At 39.3% G+C, this 17,444-nt stretch overlaps 1 protein-coding gene across 4 annotated transcripts in view; it reads left to right on the top strand.

Annotated features, from left to right (window-relative positions):
- Positions 1-17,444, top strand: part of DCLK1 (doublecortin like kinase 1) — a 254,311-nt gene that overhangs the window by 170,494 nt on the left and 66,373 nt on the right. For 3 of the 4 annotated variants that reach the window (XM_076364258.1, XM_076364254.1, XM_076364255.1), the window contains exons 5-6: positions 2,183-2,299; positions 15,457-15,551. In XM_076364258.1, the coding sequence (XP_076220373.1) occupies positions 2,183-2,299; positions 15,457-15,551 (212 nt within the window). Of the gene's footprint in view, positions 1-2,182; positions 2,300-14,372; positions 14,549-15,456; positions 15,552-17,444 lie in introns of those variants that run through there. The other variant, XM_076364256.1, reaches the window with a different exon arrangement.

Raw genomic sequence — 17,444 nt, forward strand, 5'->3', positions numbered from 1 at the left:
ATGATATAAGGACTATCTTGAGTATTGTCCTAGACAGCATTGTATCAGTAGGTTAGAAAGATAACCTGGATGTGCATTTAGTTGCCTCTTCTTTGCTTTCGTACCACTTTCTGCTTGGTCCTTTCTTATACTGTGAAGGGAAATACACATTCAAATGCAAAATCATATTTCTAACCTAATTCTAACTCTGGGTGCTTATAAGGTATTCATAGAACTTGAATGAGTATTAATACTTGTAATAAGATGGGAGTTAAAGTTTAGTGCATAGCATGAATTGCAAGAGAGGGATGCAGATAATTGTTTTCTTTACATGCTGGAAACAGAGGAAAGCTTTTTACGTAGTAAAGTATATTAGAGAAAGTAGCTGGCTGTTTTCTTCATGGACTTTTAAGTTTTTTTGCTAAGCAAATGACAATAGTCTAATCGTTCTAGCTTGACTGGGTCATTCTACTTTAGTCTTTTTGTTTATTGAGCATTAGAATATTCAGTTCCCTTCTTGACTGATTGCTGTGAATGGGGCCCACACTGGGATTACGTTTTAGTTTTACATTATCAAACAAGTTGGCTGTTAGGTGTTTGGACATTTTAAATCTTTGTTTACAAGAAAGGTAAAGAACCTGTTCACATTCGACATGTATAGACGGTTTCTATACATGTGGAATCTAATTGAAAGCTTTCATCTGATTCCTCCTGTTTTCAGTTGATAATTTCCTCTTACAACAGAGTAAATGTTTTTCTCCATTTCCACTCATCGTTCAGTATAAAATGAGAATAGTCATCAATGAATCACATAAAATGTCAACAGAAAGAAATTAGCTGCTATTGGGCATTAGGAAGGTGGGAGAGTTGGGGAAGAAAAGCTTCTTTGGGAAAACCAGGGTATTTCTCTGGTCCCCTCTGCTCTCAGCTGTGCTGGATGTTCCCTCAGCAACGCATCAGTTCTTGCTTCCTTCAACAGCTTGATGAAAGACAAACAGGGCAGCCAAGAGAAATACACTTCATGACATCATTCTCTGGTGGATATGTTTAAGTTAATTAGTTATGCTCAGTTTTATTTCTTTGTTCTCTAATCTGTCTAAACTATGTTACAGGCTCCACTGATCATCTGTGAAGACTAAATAATGTGCAGGCTTGTACATGGTTATTTTCTGACTAGGGAGAAAAAATTCTTTTTTATTTCTCTTAACCTATGTTAAGGAACCTTAACCATGGGAAGAAAATGAGGAACAGGTCTGATACAGAACTAAATGTTTACTGATATATTTTTAAACAAGTGAAGTATACTGACATCGTCAGGTGAAGACAGTATAAACATTGCTGCAGACTTCTAATTGTATATTGGCTAAGAAGTGGAAATCCTTTTTTTTTCCCTGACTGTATAATATGTCTGGTGATTAATTTAGTATCCATTATGAGTGCAAGATATCAGTGTTATGCACACTAAGTTCTTTCATCTTCAGGCCAAGAACCATTTTGCAGGCGTAATGCAAGAATGCCTACAGAGCTCTGTGGGTGTATATAAATTCTAACCTGAACATCTTCCAGTGTTCTCAAGTGGGAGGGTAATTTCGCCTCTTCATTGATTTTACCGATGTCTCTCATGAGCAAGTAGTGCCATTTCCCTCAACCTGTGATGAATTGCGTGTGCTATACAATGTGGGCTGTTGCTCACCAGAGGATTAAGCAGGAGCAACAAACCTGCTTTACTTTCTTCAAACCTTTCATGAGTGACAGACACCTGCGTCATCTTGCACAGTCTTAACATTTTGATATATAAAAGCAGCCTTCCGGTTCTTCTAGAGGAGACTGCCTAGGTTGACAAAAATGCTTACATTGCATTTGGATCGTTTACAAAAAAAACCATTTGTGCTGAAATCTTCAAAAGCAAATAAAATTTATGTGTAGTTTCAGCACTGTTAAATTAAGCTGTCCTAAGTACCTGCGGTAACCATGGTATCTAAAAGTCTGGATTACTGCAGCAGTGCTTTGTCTGGGATGTGGTACATACTGTACTTGGATTTTAATGGAGCCATTTATACAGATTTTATATTTTCCCATAAAACTCCTCAAGATGAATGAAAACAAGCGTGGGCTAAATGTTTGTGCTTTTCAGTGCTCTTTCTGTTACACAATCTTGCTGACTTTCTTAATTGCTAACTTATGCAGTTTCTTTGTCTTTTAGAATGTCGGGTGGTGAAATCCACTTCCTATACCAAAATAGCTTCGACTTCACGTAGGAGCACCACCAAGAGCCCGGGCCCATCCCGACGCAGCAAGTCACCTGCTTCTACCAGCTCAGGTAAAGCAAGCAAGAAATCTTTCTTAACAACAGAAACCAATCTGTTTCAATACAATTGGCAATGTACTTAAAATTCCACGTTTCTGTGCAAAAACATTGTATGTATGAAACAGTTGATAGTAAAAATTCACTTGCTTTCTCAGTTGCATCTGAGATGAAGTGTCTTCCCAATACAAAATAATTCTTCAGTGTTTTATAAATCATACTCTGGCATTACCACAGTTCATTTTACTTTATTTTCCGTGTGTGATTTTGCTGCCAATACCTAAAGACTGACAAAAAGAGGTATTCTTTGTACTAGGAACTGAATAAGCACAATGAAGAAATAGTCCAAGTTACACAGTGTAGGATCTGTGTCTGCAAACGGTTGATTTCACAGTCTTTTTTTTGTATTTTTTTTCTGAGGATGTTAAGAGGCAGCAGCGAGGAAAGGACAGGTTAAAGACAATGAGGATATTGAGGAAAGGGGAGCAGGGCAGAGAAAGAATGCAATTACAGATGTGAATGTGAGGTGCAAAGATAGCTGAGGAAGAAATAAGTCAGAGTTGACCTAACAAGCCAGTGGTACAGGCTGGAGAAGACACAGCAAAAAGCTTTAAAAATATCTGCCTGAAGGCCTTGCTTTGGCTGCCTTTGCAGCTGCTCCCACTAAATAGTCTATGACTAGTTCCCCCCTGCAGCTTTTTCCCAAGGAAAACAAATAAATAAACAAAAATGTGCATTAGATAATTTGCCAGTATTGGTGCCTGAAAGTACAATACTTGGCATGGGCCAGTTGAGTAGACCCAATCCAGCATTTGCAGTATTGCTTGTGAAATACGGATTTTGCAAGAGGCAAAAAAACCAGAACTGTCTGAAAGCCACCTCACTCTTTCTGCCGTAAGACTTCTGCCAACAGGGAAGCAAACGTCATACTGGGACGTGCATCCAGCACTGTAAGGTCTTTATGGGGAGGTGGTGATCAGAATTACCCAGGTGCTCCTAGCTGGTTTCAAAGAAGGGAGGCATGGACCAGCTGGAACCATATTTTTCGCAAGAAGACTAAGCTGAGGAAAAAAGCATCCTTGCTCAGGGAAGGAGGGAAGTGGGAGAGACACAATGAGAGACAGAGGCGTAGACATGGGTAGCAGGGCTGGGAGGCAGCGTGCTTCCTACACATCCTAAGAACAGCTGAAATAGATAAACCTGAAAAGAGGTAATGGGAAGAAGTATCAGTTGTGAGGAACAAGCCCAGAGTAGCTCTTTCTTAAACATATATTAAATAGCTTTCTTTTTAGCTAGGAGGAACAGAGTTAAATTAAACTTCAGTAAGGGAGGCCCTGTTTGGTGTGTGAATATTATGGACTCTTTCTGGTCTTTTTCTAATGAATATTCATTTGGGAGTACAGGTAATAGACACTGAACTGTGTATGTTCATTTCTATGTGGAATAACTGTCCTACTATGCATAACAAATGTTTCTGTCATGGGACTAGCAACATTTTTGCCATGTTGACTGTGTGATACCTTGTTGGTTTTGGTCCTGAGAGAAATAGTACTGTTTTTACTTAAATGTGCAGGAGAAGTGTAGGTGAGTAAATCTTAATTTCCTGCAGTTCAGTTTGACAGGGTCTGAGCAGAATACCATTACATGTTCAATCACTGCAAAAGATCAGGAGATTATTTTACAGCTTGTGAAAAAAAGGAATGTTTTCATTATGCCACAATAATAATTGATATATCATTACATTTATAACAAGAAAAGAAACAGTGTAGTGGAAATATTAAAAATGCAAACCATTTTGGATGGTTCTGTGCTAATGACAGATTTACCCATCTTAAAAGTATCTTATGTAAAAACAATAAATTTACAGGAAATAGGCACATACTAGTTTGTCAAAAGATGGTCCATGTCCTTGCCTATTTGACATAATCATTTGGACACTGTAATTAAGATTTTCTTAGAGAAAGACATAAGACAAAGCCCTACAAGAACGTATAGGATGCTGACAGAGCAGTCTCAACCGGTAGGAGCCTGGGTGAAGAACTGGCTGAAGGGCAGGGCTCAAAGAGTTGTAGTGAATGGGGCTACATCTGGCTGGTGACCAGTCACCAGTGGTGTTCCTCAGAGCTTAATTCTAGGGCCAGTTCTGTTAAAAATTGTTATCAATGATCGGGATGCAGGAGTTGAACGCACCATTAGCAAATTTGCTGATGATACCAAACTGGGAGGTGCTGTTGATTCTCTTGAGGGACAAGAGGCCTTGCAGAGGGATCTAGATAGATTGGAGCATTGAGCAATCATTAATGGCGTGAAATTTAACAAGAACAAATGCTGGATTCTACACCTGGGATGGAGTAATGCTGGGCACAAATGTAAATTGGGAGAGGAGTGGCTGGAGAGTAGCCCTGCAGAAAGGGATCTGGGGGTGCTGGTCAACAGCAGGCTCAGTACGAGTCAGCAGTGTGCCCTGGCAGCCAAGAGGGCAAACCGCATCCTGGGGTGCATCAAACACAGTATAACCAGCCGGTCAAAAGAGGTGATAATCCTGCTGTATTCAGCATTGGTGCAGCCTCACCTTGAGTACTGTGTGCAGTTCTGGGCCCCACAATTTAAGAAGGATGTTAAGGTACTCGAATGCATCCAGAGGAGGGCAACAAAGCTGGTGGAAGGGCTGGAAGGCATGTCCTGTGAGGAGCCGCTAAGGACTTTGGGCTTGTCTAATTTGGAGAAAAGGAGGCTGAGGGGCGACCTCATTGCTCTCCACAGCTTCCTGAGGAGGGGAAGTGGAGAGGGAGGTGCTGATCTCTTCTCCCTGGTATCCAGGGACAGGACGCGAGGTTTAGACTGGACATTTAGGAAGCATTTCTTTACCAAGAGGATGGTCAAACACCAGAACAGGCTTCCTAGAGAGGTGGTCGATGCCCCAAACCTGTCAGTGTTTAAGAGGCATTTGGGCAATGCCCTTATTGACATGCTTTAACTTTTGGTCAGCCCTGAAGTGGTCAGGCAGTTGCATTAGAGGATCGTTGTACGTCCTTTCCAACTGAACTATTCTATTCCATTCTGTTCTGTTCTGTTCTGTTCTATTCTATTCTATTCTATCATTTGTTACAGCTTAAAAAGGGTAAACAATTGAAAATGTTTCTATGGAAGTTAATTTTAGTGGGGACAATGTATCTGATTGGCTGTCTGTGCTTCCTGTGTTTGCTTTCTGCAAATAGTGAAGTCAAATTGTGTGAATGTTACAAGAAGCCTATTTCTAACCTTACATACAGGAGTATTTACGTCAATATTACTGTCATAAAAGGAAGCAATATTGTACTAAGTGGGCACTTGCCCTCAAGAATTGTTTCTAGATCACGAAAACTAAAACCAATCAATGAATAGATTTTAAAAATATGCAATTTGAAATTAGACACTGCATTAAAAAAACAACAGCGGAAAGAAAAAAACACTAACTCTTAGATATTGTTAGACAAAAAACAAAGTTCTCCCATGAAATGCAGACAATATGTACAGATTTCACTATTCTGCCATCCAGTAGGCCTAAAAATACTGCCTATTTATTGGAATTATGTACCTGTGACAGTAGCAGAATAGAGAAATTACCACCTAGTGCACATTTGAGCAGATAATTTTTTCCATGTTGTTTACATTAAACATCTCAGTATTAGAGAGTCTCCTAAATGACTAGTGCATAAGTAGAAGCTATGCTTTTGTTATCATGTTGTTACTGCTAAGTGTATATATATGTATTTTTTATTCTATGTTTTTAAACTGCTTTCAGTTCATCTTTAAACTACTGTTAAGGATTTTTCTTTCATTATGGATAAACATAAAAAATACTTGGAAAAAACAGTAGATTCTTTGCTCAGATCAAAGGCAATACATACACATTCCAAAAAGAAAGGTGTATCATTTTGTGAATAGTTGTATCATAAAAGGAAGTTGAGAAAAATAGGGATAAAGGGCAGGCAGAAAGCATTATTGATAGTGTACCCTTGAGAAAAAGCTAAGTGAGCTGGATGGAGAAGAGCGTGTTGCTAATTAGAAAGAATGTGATTCCTCTTGTTTGATTCTTGCTGCGTTTTGAAGAAGTCTGCGCATTCTTGCTACGCAAAAGGATCAGATGCCTGCCTCAGTCATTAGTTCATGTCCATATCAAAATAATACACATGGATAACTACATGGGCCAAAAAAGGAAAGTTGCATAGACAAAGACTATGTTAGAAAAATGTAAACATCTCAAAGTTGCATATTAAAACTGATAAAATCGTAAAATGAAGGGATATTCTTGATTTACCCTTAATTCTCTCCTGTATACATCTATAGTATGGTATAGTCTTTAAAGTAGGTATTCAACATTATTTTTCTTCTCGTCCAGCACAGAATAGCTGATCGGGATTCATCATTTTTAGAGTTAATGAAGGTACAGTCTTTGGGTCATTTCCCCATTGTTAGAGAAATGGATGTGTAAATGAGGCTAGGACAAGTAGACAGTCTGCTTTGGTTTAAGCACTTAAATACCATCCTCAAGAACTCTTTCCCTTCTTTGACACAGAATTTCAAGTGGTAAGTGAATTAAGCCAAACTTTGGATTGAACTAAATGTTTATAAATGCAACGAATTCCATGAGACCCTTGTTCTGAGCAAATAGTGGTATGGGGCGATAACTTTCCCAAATTCGTCCCAATAGCTTCTGAAGTTACTTACAGAAATCAAAGGGGTTATTTGCGGATGTTGGTCAGTTTGTTGGTTTTCTTCAATATCTGTGTGTCATTTTTGCACCTCTGAGTTTGGAGCAATACCATTTTACCAAAACCGGTGCTTTGAAGATAAATTGAGTAATGTTAACAACTGATTTTTAGAGAAAATCCTGCTTGAAGGCCCTCGCCTTTAATGTGTAGAGCTTTCTGTTTCAGTCTCACCTTGTCATGGTGGCCTCTGACTGTGTGCGAGAGCAGGCAAAGGACCCTGAGTGTCCCCTCTCCTTGGCGAGCCCCCAGCCACTGCTGTGGAGAACCATTTCCCTCATCATCTCATCTGGTACTGCGGGCAAAGGGCTTTTAGTGACACCCCTAGATAGCAACATCCCTAGATGTCTTAGATAACATTCACCCTTTGGGAGGTGCCTTTCTCCCTCCATTGCCTGTAAATGCAGCATCTTTGGCAAGCCTGAAAGCCCCATACAGACCCTGCCATAACAACACTGTCAGGCTTTGCAGGTAGTGGCCATGGGAGTGACAGCATGGGAACAACAGGATAAAAAATACTGTCCCACAGGCTCTGGGTCACACTGCCACGGCGGCATGGGGGAAAGGGTGGAGCTGCGAGTGGAAAGCAGGCTGCAGGGTTGCAGAGAAAGACCCTTAGTGATACCAGATCACTGAGCACTGGTGCTCAGTGCCACGCAGGTTCAAGTCTGTGATCTGGTTAACTGAGGGCAAGGAAATATGTGTCAGTCTGTAAGGGAATGGGAGACACACACTCCTCACCCTTTCTTGAGCTATACAATCTACAGTGAGCAAAAAAGCTGCATCTGCTTTTACACTATTTCTTGACTTATTTAAGAGGAAAGTGTGCCTTTCCATAGGTGGCGTTCACCTTTCTTCCATCCTTGCTTTTTCCTTTTTCTTTTCTTAACAGAGTATATGCTTAATGTGCTTATATTTTCCTGGTAACCTCCCTGGCTCCTGAGAGCAGATGTGTCCTATTTTTATTAAAAAACCAGAGAATACCTTTTTCTTAAAAGAGTACATGCAAGCTAGGAAGACCTGTGGTAAGGGCTGACTTCTCCATTATTATATGTTTTGTTCAGTTATTTATTTGCATCTGACAGTGTTTCAAAACAGTTCTGCAAGACAGAAATCTCACTGCAGGAGAATTGCTTTCTGTTTTTTTACAAATGCATTTGAGGTATTGTCTGCTTCAGAATGCTTTCAGTCCAAATAGAGAAGAGAAGCAGGGAACAAGGCAAAGAAGAGAAGCAGAGAAAGGTAGCGTGACCTCCCAGGCAGGCAGGCAGAGGGCTGAATTCTGGTTCCAAGTGCAATAGATAATCCTGCCTCTATTTAATTTTCCCGATGTCTTCTTAAAGGCTGTAAAACACCTTGATGTTTTATTGTTGGCATCAAATATTATTTGGGAAACGACATCATAAAAGAGACGTTGAATTTCAGTGAGACCGGGTATCAGCCCATTGCTGGTGACTGAAAACTATGAATGTCTCATGGCTATTCAGTAGCCGTTGGCTTCTGTCCAGCTACCAATTAACACCATTGGTGGCAGCCTCAGCACAAGTGAAGAGGTAACAGATTTGAAGAAAGCAGCACTTACTTCTTCATGATCATCATTTTTAATCAAATCAAGAGCAGCATGAGACAGTTGGAATTATTGTACCCTCAGTCCATTAAGTTAAGGAAAGATACTGCATTCAGGTGAACTCTGTTTTAGCCTCTGAAATCCCAACTCTAATTTTCAGGACTTGCTCTCAACAAAAGTAACTACTTTCTTTTTTTTCAGTTTGAGCACCTCCTTCAAAATTATTTCCTTCTCACTTCTCCTGCCCTCTGAGCTATCCTCTATTCCCCTCAAAGTATCACCCAAAATATCTCGGATGCTTGAAATCTTATTTGTAACAGCAATTCAGGTTTGGAGTTAAGAAGAGTTATTTAGGAGTTTCAGTTATTTAGTGCGACAAGTGTCTATTTCAAGAGTAACTGGGTTGATACATATCTATTCCGAATGACAAAGGGAACATATGTGAAGAATGGATAGAGTAGGTCATATTACCAAGGGCTGTGTGTTTTTTTAAAAAATTGCACCTGGGCAAAGAAATTGTGAAGCTACATGTCAGACTAAAGCCTGATCAAAACTGTAGTTCTTCCCTAAAGAAAAAAGTGTTTCAGGATATGGAAATTGGATCTTACTGAAGGCTTCTCTAGAGCAAATGCTTGTGCTTTTCTCAGCTAGTTAGAAAAAAAGAGGTAGATCTGTTCCTCTGCAAGAAGATATGTTTTCATTTAGTTTGATAGTTCATCCCTAGGCCGTTATCCAGAAATAACCCTTCTTCAACCACCTGACTCAAGAAGGTCTTTTGGATCCCAAAGGAAGGAACATGACATATCATATTGTCTTTGGCGAGGTCACGTTTTTATTCACACTGTTATAGGTATTCAGCTGACAGATTTTGTAATAAATATGCTGAAGCGAAGCTTTCCTGAAGCCAAGAGTACAAACCCATGGGAGTGATGGAGTCATCCTACAGACCCAGGGATTTCCAGATGATTTTTACTTTGATCCTGGCTTCCTTTTAATTTTTTATTTACAGTGTTTGTATTTGATACTAATCATTAAAAAATTAAGTTTTACAATTTTATAGCTTGTAGTAAAAATCAAGAGTTAGTAAGAAAAATAGATTTGGTTAGACTGAATAGTTTAACCTCTTAAAGGATTAAAAAGTTAAATGCTGAATGAAGAAACATCCTCAGAGTTGGTACTCTATTCTCATAGGCTGATTTGAGAATCAGTTCAAAAGAGAGATTTTCATTAAATCTTAAGTACATGTAGATGCTCTCTAGATTAGGTACTACATGAAATTAGCAGCCAAGAACATAGATATCAGCTGTACTCTGATGAAGTGCAGAGAAAAAACAAGAGGCACTTACCCACCTTCTGAGGCTACAGAAAAAAATACTTGTGGATTCCAGGGAATTGTCTTTTCAAAGAAGGCTCCTGTCTTCTGAGATCTCAGGCATGTCTGCAATATCTACATGTCTGTAGCACTTCTCTGCTTGATAGTGCGGACATAGCTGACTTCAGGTTGAGGTAGAAGTGCCATGATAGTGGCCACTCCATGGAGATCAGCATGGGCTGAGCGTGTGGGGTTTACAGTCCCTGCTGAGCTCTGCACTGCTTGGGTTACATGTTGTGGCTACCACAGGTACTGGTGACTTAAGGGACTCAGGTATCGGTGGCTGCTGGGATGGGAATGTAAACCTGACCTGAGGGTGATCCCTTCTGCTGGCATTTCTGATCTGTTGATCTGCTGATGAGGTGAAAGCTCTGTATGGGTCTATTAAGCCTTGTCTTCAATGGCGGAGATACGTTCTTTTTGTATCTGCATAACTTCTTGTCATAAATTCTAGCAAAGATTGAATGTAAAAAGGACAGTTTAGCACCAGTTAAAATGAATGCAGTACTGGTTATTTGGGATTTTTCTCAACCAGTTGCATGCTAAGGTAGAATCTACAAAGCCTTGTCTTTACTGAGGAGTGATAATGAGGGTGCTTGCTTAATGTGGTGCTCTGGACAAGCTCTCTCCTTTGCAATGAAGACAAAGATGATGAGGTGTATACAAGTAGAATACAAAAGCAGAAGGAATGAAAAGGCAAGGTATGGTTTGTTCCCTAACTACTTTGTAACTACATTATCTTCTTGAGACAAAAATGTTGTTTTGGAAAGGACAGTGACAAACTACAGGAGTAATTGGGACAAGGTCTAGTAGTGATCTCACATCACCATTTTCTAGCTAACAGTTGCTGAATATGACCTACACATGTTGTTGTGTCTTCTGTAAATAATTTTTTAGTTTTGGCTGTCCTAGTCATGGATAAGTTGTGGCTGCAAAAAAGCCTGCACCATTCCTTTCCTTTAGTCTTCTCTTTCCTCTTCACACACACTTGTGTTCGGCAAACCACTTTTATAAACACACAGAGTCATCTCAACATTTTTTGTAGAGTACAAGATGCTAACACATCAACAGGCAGTTTTATAGGAGAGTATGATTTTAATACAATGCAGTGGCATTGGCAGCTTCTCAGACTGGCACTTGATACTTTAATTCAGCTTTTCTCACTTTTTATTTCTTAATAAAAAGGTGCCCTATCAAAATGTATTTATTGGAATGCTATCAAAGTACTTTTTATTTACAGCATTTTCACTAGTTTATAAACATCTTCATATGAAAACCTATTTTGCGTTTGTCTCAGTAGATGATGTTATCCAGCTTTAGCCTTCTATTTTATGTGGTTTTCTACCTTCATGTGTGTGCCAGGTGCTGGAAAAACAAATACAAAGACAGGTTCTTGCCCTGCTATGCATCCTCAGCAAGAGAGGACAGTAAGGAAAGGAGTTCATAGCTAAGCAGTTGCATACATCTTCTCAGAGTAGCCACGATAATTTTGTTATTGTTTTAGCTTTTTAATACATATTCACCTGTGAAATTTTGAATGGATAAATCCTTTTGATGAGATGATGGGAGGGTGCTGTGCGTTAAGCTAAAGTCTCTGACCCTGGCCATTTTATGAATAAAAAGTGACAAGAAACCTCTTGCCTCGCTCAATAACATGATTAATCACAACAGTGATTTACCAATTTCATATGTCTTTATCTACATCAGGGTTCCCTGTAGGAACATGTGCTGTATCAGTCCATGAGAAATGCAGTGCAGATACTGGACAGGAATGCAGTTTCCAACCAGAATGCATTCCACCTAGAAATGGATTTTAGGGCAGTTTAGACTATATTCCTGTACTTATCAGGAATGCATTATTATTAAATATTATTGATTTTATTCACATATTTGTTGCCATGTTATCTGGTCATGCGCTGCATGTGTAAGAATGGTGTTGTGATTGTAAATGGAGTTCAGGAAGGGGGTCAGAATCAGTCCAGTCTCTTCCTGCTACACAGCACCTAATATCAACTCTATTTGCAAATTCAGTATAATGACTCACAAGGAACTAGAGTCAGAGGTGGAATGGCCAGCAAGCCATAAACAAGAAGATAAAAAAGGAGGGCCCCTGGAATGGACTGGGGAATTATTGGGAATTACCATTTCTTCCCTGTTGTGATGTCTGTCTTAAGCATTACATTAACAATATCAGTAGAAGTAGTAATGTGTATCTTCAGGTATGCAGAGCATCCAGAAGACAGACAACATGATGTGCACAGAGAGTTCATTCTGCCAGATATTAAAGCCTAAGTAGACAAGTGGTAGAGATGACATGACTTGTCTGATGTTGTGCAGGTGCATATAGAGAGCTGGGAATAGAACCCACGTCATCCAAGTCCCTGTTCAGGTTGACCCTAATGTAGACTCTGTATGGCCTTCACTCGTCAGAGTTTATTTAATGGAGTTCTGCGCTTGGAATAAAATCCACTAAAATTGGTAGGTGGGGAGAATTTTGATGATTTTGCTTCATCTCCAGCATATCCTAAACCTCTAGGTGCGTGGGTTTGGATTCATCTTGCCTAACTTCAGAAGTCTACACTGCAGCGGATGCTCCTAGTACATTGTTCATCAGGTCTGTTTTAGATGGTTGCTTGGGGATGATACAGCTCGTGCTACAACAGCAAGTTGGTTAAAATAAGGTCTAGAAAACTACTTCAGATGTAGAAGCCTACACAGTAGGTACCTAAAGATTGGTAAAAGGAATCTCATCCCCAGTGCTAATTGTCATCTCTAGAGTTTCCTTAACAGCTCTCCATGGGGAGTCCTTGTAAGCTCACAAAAATCCTGGTATGCGTTTTAGGTACTTAGCACCTTTGTGTTTTGGATATGGGTAAGGAGGTGAGCAAACTCCACTTAAATCTCCTGAAGGCCTTGATCCATTAATTGTGCTCTTGATTTCACATATTACAGACGGCCAACACAAGCACAACTATCATAAATTCCGTTTTTAAAAAGTGCTGTTGGGGAGAGTATTGGAGCTTAGCTTAAACGCTCTGGATACTCTGGTGGTGGCAAGTGATTAATTTTTAGGGTTTATAATACTTTCTTTTTTCATCTCAAATAGACACTCATCAACATGGTACATATGGAAGATACATCAAGAGTCAAATACACCATTGCATCTGTTTGTCTGGTTCCACCTGGTAGCCTCAAGTCTTTGTCTTCAGGACAGAATAATTGCAATAGTAATTCTAAGAAAAACTATTGTTGAAAGTTACAGGGAAGGAGTTAATCTATAAGGAACAGGAACCGGTGCCTAGTGCTACAAGGTTTATTGAAGTGTATCTGTTATCTTAAATTTTCTCATAATAATAAGACCTAAGAATAACTGCTTGGTTTAAAGAGAAGGCAGACCACTAGTCTTGTTACTGAGCAGTCTTGAGGACTAGCTCCATGTGAATAGTAGTAGTTTAGTATTAGTTTCTAAATAATATCGTATTTGTTTATAAGCAGCCCTTTAAAACTTCAGAAGTTTGAGATTCCAAAAAGCTCATTTTTAATGTCCTCATGTTGCCCTTTTCCTAAATGTTTTCAGAAGTATTGATATTAAATTTGATTTTAGTCATTATTGGCCAAACCTATGGGGTGTTTTTGCTGAATACTGTATGAACTTCAGTGAATGTGTCCATATGCATGTGCTCTCCCCAACACACTTAGTACAACAGTTGAATCAGTGCTGATATGTGCAAACCATTGTCCTCTGTACAAAGAGAATTTGAAGCCTAGATGAATGGAATGGTTTTCTAGAAAAGTAGCCTATTTAAATTGCAAATAAGTGTATCTTGTTGTTCCTATAGTTATACAAATATATTGCAACTTTACCTTAAATAATGCCTTGCACAAAGTGATATTGAGATCTGATCATTCATAGCACCTAAGTACTATTAAGTGATCATTATCTGTCATGCAGTGTAATGTGTTTTATTGATGTGAGTGGTGTGGTAGGTATACATGTTTCTTCCTTATAATATGCGGGCCCAGTATTAGCCAGTGAGAACAATGTATTATGTAAAAAGTAAGAAAAATCTATTAAAAATGCCAACTGTATTATCCAAAGGAATTAGCATTTGCTAGATTGCCAGTCAGCCAAGATTTTACAAGAGTTATTGTCATTTTGATTTTCGGATGAGTCATTTGGTATGTTGCCCCCAAAGGCACCTCATTATGATTCAATGCACAGCATATAAAATTGCTTAGGCTTTCGGGGCTCCATGGAAAGCGAGTGGGGGTTGCGGTGGCTCAGCGTTGTGAAGCAGCAGCATTATGCTTAATTGACACCTTTGATGTAGCCCTAAGACAGCACCTGCACCTCCCACTGCTGCTCTGAAGACGTCAGCCTTACGCAGAAAAGGCTTCTGCTTATGAATCCTGCATCGCATTCAGCTCACTCTGTGAGCAGCCCCAGCTATCCTTAACTAATCCCATTGCTTCTCAGTTTGGCTACAGATTGGCTTAGTGCTGAGCAGGAATTTTGCTGCTTGCTATTACCAGGTTAAACAGTAAGATTTTGTCCATGTTAGAACTCATAGAAGGTAAGTCAAATGCCTTGTTAATATCCTAGTATGTAAATATTCTCCTAAGATTCAGAATGTGGAAACCTGATTGTTGATTCTTTTTTTCCTGGTGCTGACAAATTTGGACTGTGAATTAACAGTTGCTTGTTTAAGAATATTTATATATGTGATACATGCTTTGTAGTGTTTCTATCAGTGCTTCAGCGTGAACATTATTGATAGCCTCTTGTGATTACTTTGTAGTAGAATTCTGTCCTCTGCTGGTATTGTTTTGTTAATTTAATAGATAATGTCACATGCACGCAAAAGATGCTTCTAAAATGACATATATGAAGGAACTTATTTATTTGAGAAAGTGATGCTTTGCTGTAAGTCAGACTTGAGGTGTTACATCCAATGTATTTGCCTCTAGAAAGCCCTTCTGGGTTAAGTCTGAGGTGATGTTTAGGTCAGATAGTATTTCAAAAATCTCTTCAAATGAATGAGTGAGGAACAGCAAGTAGCTGATTTGTTCTTGCAAGCAATACTGCTTCTTATTTTTGGTGGGTAGCACTTCAAGCCATAACTAAATGGAATGAAAAGGTTTACATATAGCAAGTGTCTGTTAAGGTTAACAAAGCACCTTGCTCCCCATAACTTTCAAGCACAGGAACAATACAGTTTAAGAAAACATGTTCTCTGCCATTGACTAAACAGTCTTTTCAGGTTTGTTGATTATTTGCTTGCACTCTGTATAAAAATTGGCTTAATGAGCCAAAACTCTGAGCAAACAGTTCTTTTGTGAATTACCTTATTTAATGATTAAAACATTAAGCAAAAGCAAATTAATCTGTTCAACAAAGAATGAAAAGAAAGATGTTGATTTAACTACTTCTTTGCTTTTAATAATGCCTTATATTTATTTTTTCAATTTATTGTCCTTTTAGTGAATGGAACCCCTGGTAGCCAGCTTTCTACTCCCCGCTCTGGGAAGTCTCCAAGCCCATCTCCCACCAGCCCAGGAAGCCTACGGAAACAGAGGGTAAGGAAATAAGGAAACTGATTTCTAAGCATGGCTGGGGAGAATCCGGCATAGCCATTATCCGATAGCCTTCTCCCCACTGATTCCTTGTGTGTAGAGTTGTAGGGTGGAAGAGCCTGGCTGCAGTCCTTGTGTTTGTACAACACTCTGAAGTGGAATACAACTGTTCTGTGTCTGTCAAAATGCGAAGTATGCTGGGAATTGGTTTATCCTTGAGGGGAAAAGCAGGGGTATCTTTCTCCTTTTTTACAGAACTTTTTTTTTGTTTTAGTTTCTTTTTCCAAACATTTCACAACTGGAAGGAAATGTTCCCATTGTCAAAGACATTTTTTTGTTCTTAATTTGCCATGGGCATTATGTCACTTGCAAAACCTACAAACAGTTTTGATTTTGAAGCAAGGTGAAAGAATGTGCTGTGGAATTTAGCTGTGGATTAGCTGTGATATCATAGCCTTGTGCAGTGAAGATACTATCAGTACCAAGGCAACACGAGACTTGTCAGTCACTTTTCTGGACCAGAGTTGTTAGTAGCTGTAGGTTCCCACTAGTTATCATGTATAGAAGAATCTACAGTGTACCTAAGCATCCAGAATTAAGGTAGTACCTATGTTACTGCTGTAAGCCCCTGACAAAATATTACTCGTTCAACCCAAAAGGCTCCACATGCTGATTTAATTAATTGTATCTGTTCAAAAGCAATGGGACAGATGTCTATGTATCTTCTCTTCTGCTATTTTCTAAACTGTGATCAGTTCTCCATGAAAGCTTCCCTAAGGCAGTACTCTGTATCTCAGACTTGTTTATAAACACAGTTTGAACACATGCTTTTTCTGCCTTTTCAGTTTTTAAATAAAGACGTAATTTGTCTCTCAAAGTAAGGGGATTATGTACAAAATTGGCAGTGCTTGACTTTAGGGGCTGGTGCAGACTTGATTCCCCAGATATCCAGATCAGGAATAGCTGTAACATGGCACGACTCCCTTCTAGCCTGTGTACCCTTCTTCTTGTCTGGTGGATACCAGGGAGCTGAGGAATTGTGGATGCCCAAGTCTTACCTCAGGCTGGGATACAGCCATGGGTTTCTGCCATGACTTGCTTATAGATATGGAAGCTGACTGTGATCTTGCAGTATAGAGATAGCCAGTGAGCAGCAGCTTGAAGCCTCAGGGTAGTGTCATGGTTTTCATCATCTGGTACACAGAGAGTAAAGATGCAAGTTTCAGTTGGGTAAGCTGGTACTAAAATCTTCTTGAATGCGATGTCTTCCACACCTGTTCGCTCTTACTCTCAAAGCTTATTAATGAATCATTAATAAGTCACTGAAGAGGAAAGAAAGAGTCTTCCAAATGAATTATACATTGGTGATGTAAGGGTGTCTGTTTAGATGGATGATAACAGTATACAGTGGATTTTCATTTGTTGTAAGGCTGTCTCTTTTCGTTGGTAACTTTCCTAAACTACCTTCCCCATCACTGATGCTTCTCTCCCCGCAGTGAAGAAACGTTTTTCTTTTAACATTTGTGGATGGGTGAGTGGGAACCATGTGATCAGCACCATTAGACAGAAAAAGGGTGTTTGTCCACAAGGTTTCTGACGTTCAAATGTGAAGAGGAGAGTGAATGGGCTGCTTCTTATCCAGGTTTCCTATGTGGAAGTGTAACAGGATCACTGAGTGGCAGTATTATGGATGCAAAGGGCTGTGTAGTGGTAACATAATCACATTGCTAACTGTACAGAAAATAAATATTGAAGTAAACTACAGGAGAGATAAAACATTGTTAAAGAGTTGAATTCTCTTCTCAGATGTTCATATCCAGTCCCCTTGACCTCGGTAGGGGACCTTTCATGCTTGTCTGGCTTTATTTTAGACAGACTTTTTTTTTTTTACCTGAC

The sequence above is a fragment of the Aptenodytes patagonicus genome, chromosome 1 (genome assembly GCF_965638725.1).
Source record: "Aptenodytes patagonicus chromosome 1, bAptPat1.pri.cur, whole genome shotgun sequence".
Classification (NCBI taxonomy): Eukaryota; Metazoa; Chordata; class Aves; order Sphenisciformes; family Spheniscidae; genus Aptenodytes; species Aptenodytes patagonicus.